The sequence below is a fragment of the Egretta garzetta genome, unplaced genomic scaffold (genome assembly GCF_000687185.1).
Source record: "Egretta garzetta isolate BGI_Z169 unplaced genomic scaffold, ASM68718v1 scaffold51, whole genome shotgun sequence".
NCBI lineage: Eukaryota > Metazoa > Chordata > Aves > Pelecaniformes > Ardeidae > Egretta > Egretta garzetta.
In genome coordinates, this window is record NW_009258549.1 from 4,231,824 (window position 1) to 4,233,609 (window position 1,786).

A 1,786-nucleotide genomic window follows, 5' to 3' on the forward strand; every position below is an offset into this window, starting at 1 on the left:
CCAGCCCCGGCTGGGCCGGGCGCCGCTCCCCGCCCCTGGCGGGAAATCCCCGCCTGTTAGGCTTCTTCGCCTTCTTTCCGGCAGGGGGTTAGGAAGCCGGTGTGTCCGTCTGTAAACGGCACCACCATAGGTCGCGATGAGCTCCGAGATGCTCGGCGTGGGATCAGGAGGCTCCGTCCTGTCAGGGAGCAGCCGGAAGCAGTGGCATGAAGACATTACTCAGGATCTCCGAAACCACCTTGTCCATAAATTATGAGTAGCTAATATCAAGACAATCTCCCGTTGGGTGAGTTGCTGCCTCTGAGGTGTGTATTGGGGGGACAGGAGGAAGCCCGGCTTCCAAAACCAGGGGGTCAGGGTTTTGTCAGGGTCTGTGAGAAGGGAAAGCAGAAGCATGAAAGATGGAGCTGCAACTGCTGGTTTGGAGCTGTTGTATTGGAAAGTCTCCCTCCGTACTCGAGCCACGTACACAAGATTTGCTTGCTGCTTTGTGTTTGGATCACTGGGGCTGGTGCTGATGTCCTGGTCTGGGAACATCCTAATCACTTTCATGCTTTGGTTTTTGTTTGTTTGGGTTTTTTTCCCCCGCCCAGAGTCCAAGCCTTATTTCCTACTCCTGACCCTGCAGCACTGAAGGATCAACGTATGGAGAATCTGGTGGCATATGCTCGGAAAGTGGAAAGGGATATGTATGAATTGGCAAACAGCAGGGTGAGATGCCATCCTCTGTCATCCAGTCATGTGTGTCCCTGCCTTGATCCCATAGTGGCTGCGGAGGAAGAGAAAGGAAAGCACAGATGAGAGTCCCAGACTGAGGAAACATGCGTTCAGAGGCTGCTGGATGGGGTCTAGGAACCAGGCAACAGCAGGCTTCTGCCTGGGTGTGCCCAGGAGTCAGGGTGGTGCTTGTTGGGGTGTGCTGTGCCTGAGACTTCTTGGGGTTACCTGAAGGCAGTGTGAAGCTCTTCACTGTGATTCTCCCAAAGAAGTGTTGGACACGAGAAGAGAAACATTTTGTGTTGGCCTAATGGTTGCCAGCAATTCCCTAAGCAGTGCCCCTTTTTGCCCTCCTGTCTGCCCAGCAGCCCCTGCAAAGGGAAAGCCACCCCCATCCAAGCCAAAATGTGTGTGTGTAAGGCTGTGCTCCAAGCTTGGATCGCTGGGACCGGTTGCCTTCACTTACTGTGTGTGTCATCTCCTTTCCTGACTTGTACTCCTCCCCAACAGGCAGAGTACTATCACTTGCTAGCGGAGAAGATTTATAAGATTCAGAAGGAGTTGGAGGAGAAACGAAGAACCAGGCTGCAGAAGCAGAACATGATCCCGAATGCTCCAGGCATGCCACAGGCTCCCATGAATCAAGGGCCCAACATGGGACAGCCGCAGCCAGGGATGTCTGCAAGTAAGAACAGTTGGGTTCCTGAATACCTGGTGCAGGGGAATCATGTACTGTCATGGTCATCATGGTGGTGACCATTTCCTTCTTTTCATTTCACAGTTACCTTTGTAAAATTAGTCTGCCAAAAGTTAAGCAGCACACATTTTGGTTTTTTTAGTTTCTTCTGTTTGCTTGTTGGTTTGCTGAGCTGTTCTACCTTACTTTACTTTTTCAAAGGACACTATCATAGAATCATAGAATCATTTGGTTGGAAAAGACCTTTATGATCATCAAGTCCAACCGTACCTATCCAGTACTAAACCATGTCCCTAAGCACCTCGTCTACACGTCTTTTAAATACCTCCAGGGATGGTGACTTGCCCACTTCCCTGGGTAGCCTGTTCCAGC

The 1,786-nt window shown here is 51.2% G+C and overlaps 1 protein-coding gene across 1 annotated transcript in view; it reads left to right on the forward strand.

The window, feature by feature from the left end:
• The first annotated feature begins 80 nt into the window (after window positions 1–80).
• Window positions 81–1,786, forward strand: part of LOC118453262 (histone acetyltransferase p300-like) — an 18,808-nt gene continuing 17,102 nt past the window's right edge. The window contains exons 1-3 of the mRNA XM_035903304.1: window positions 81–252; window positions 594–711; window positions 1,228–1,402. Of these exons, the coding sequence (XP_035759197.1) occupies window positions 137–252; window positions 594–711; window positions 1,228–1,402 (409 nt within the window). The 5' untranslated portion in view covers window positions 81–136. The remainder of the gene's footprint in view (window positions 253–593; window positions 712–1,227; window positions 1,403–1,786) is intronic.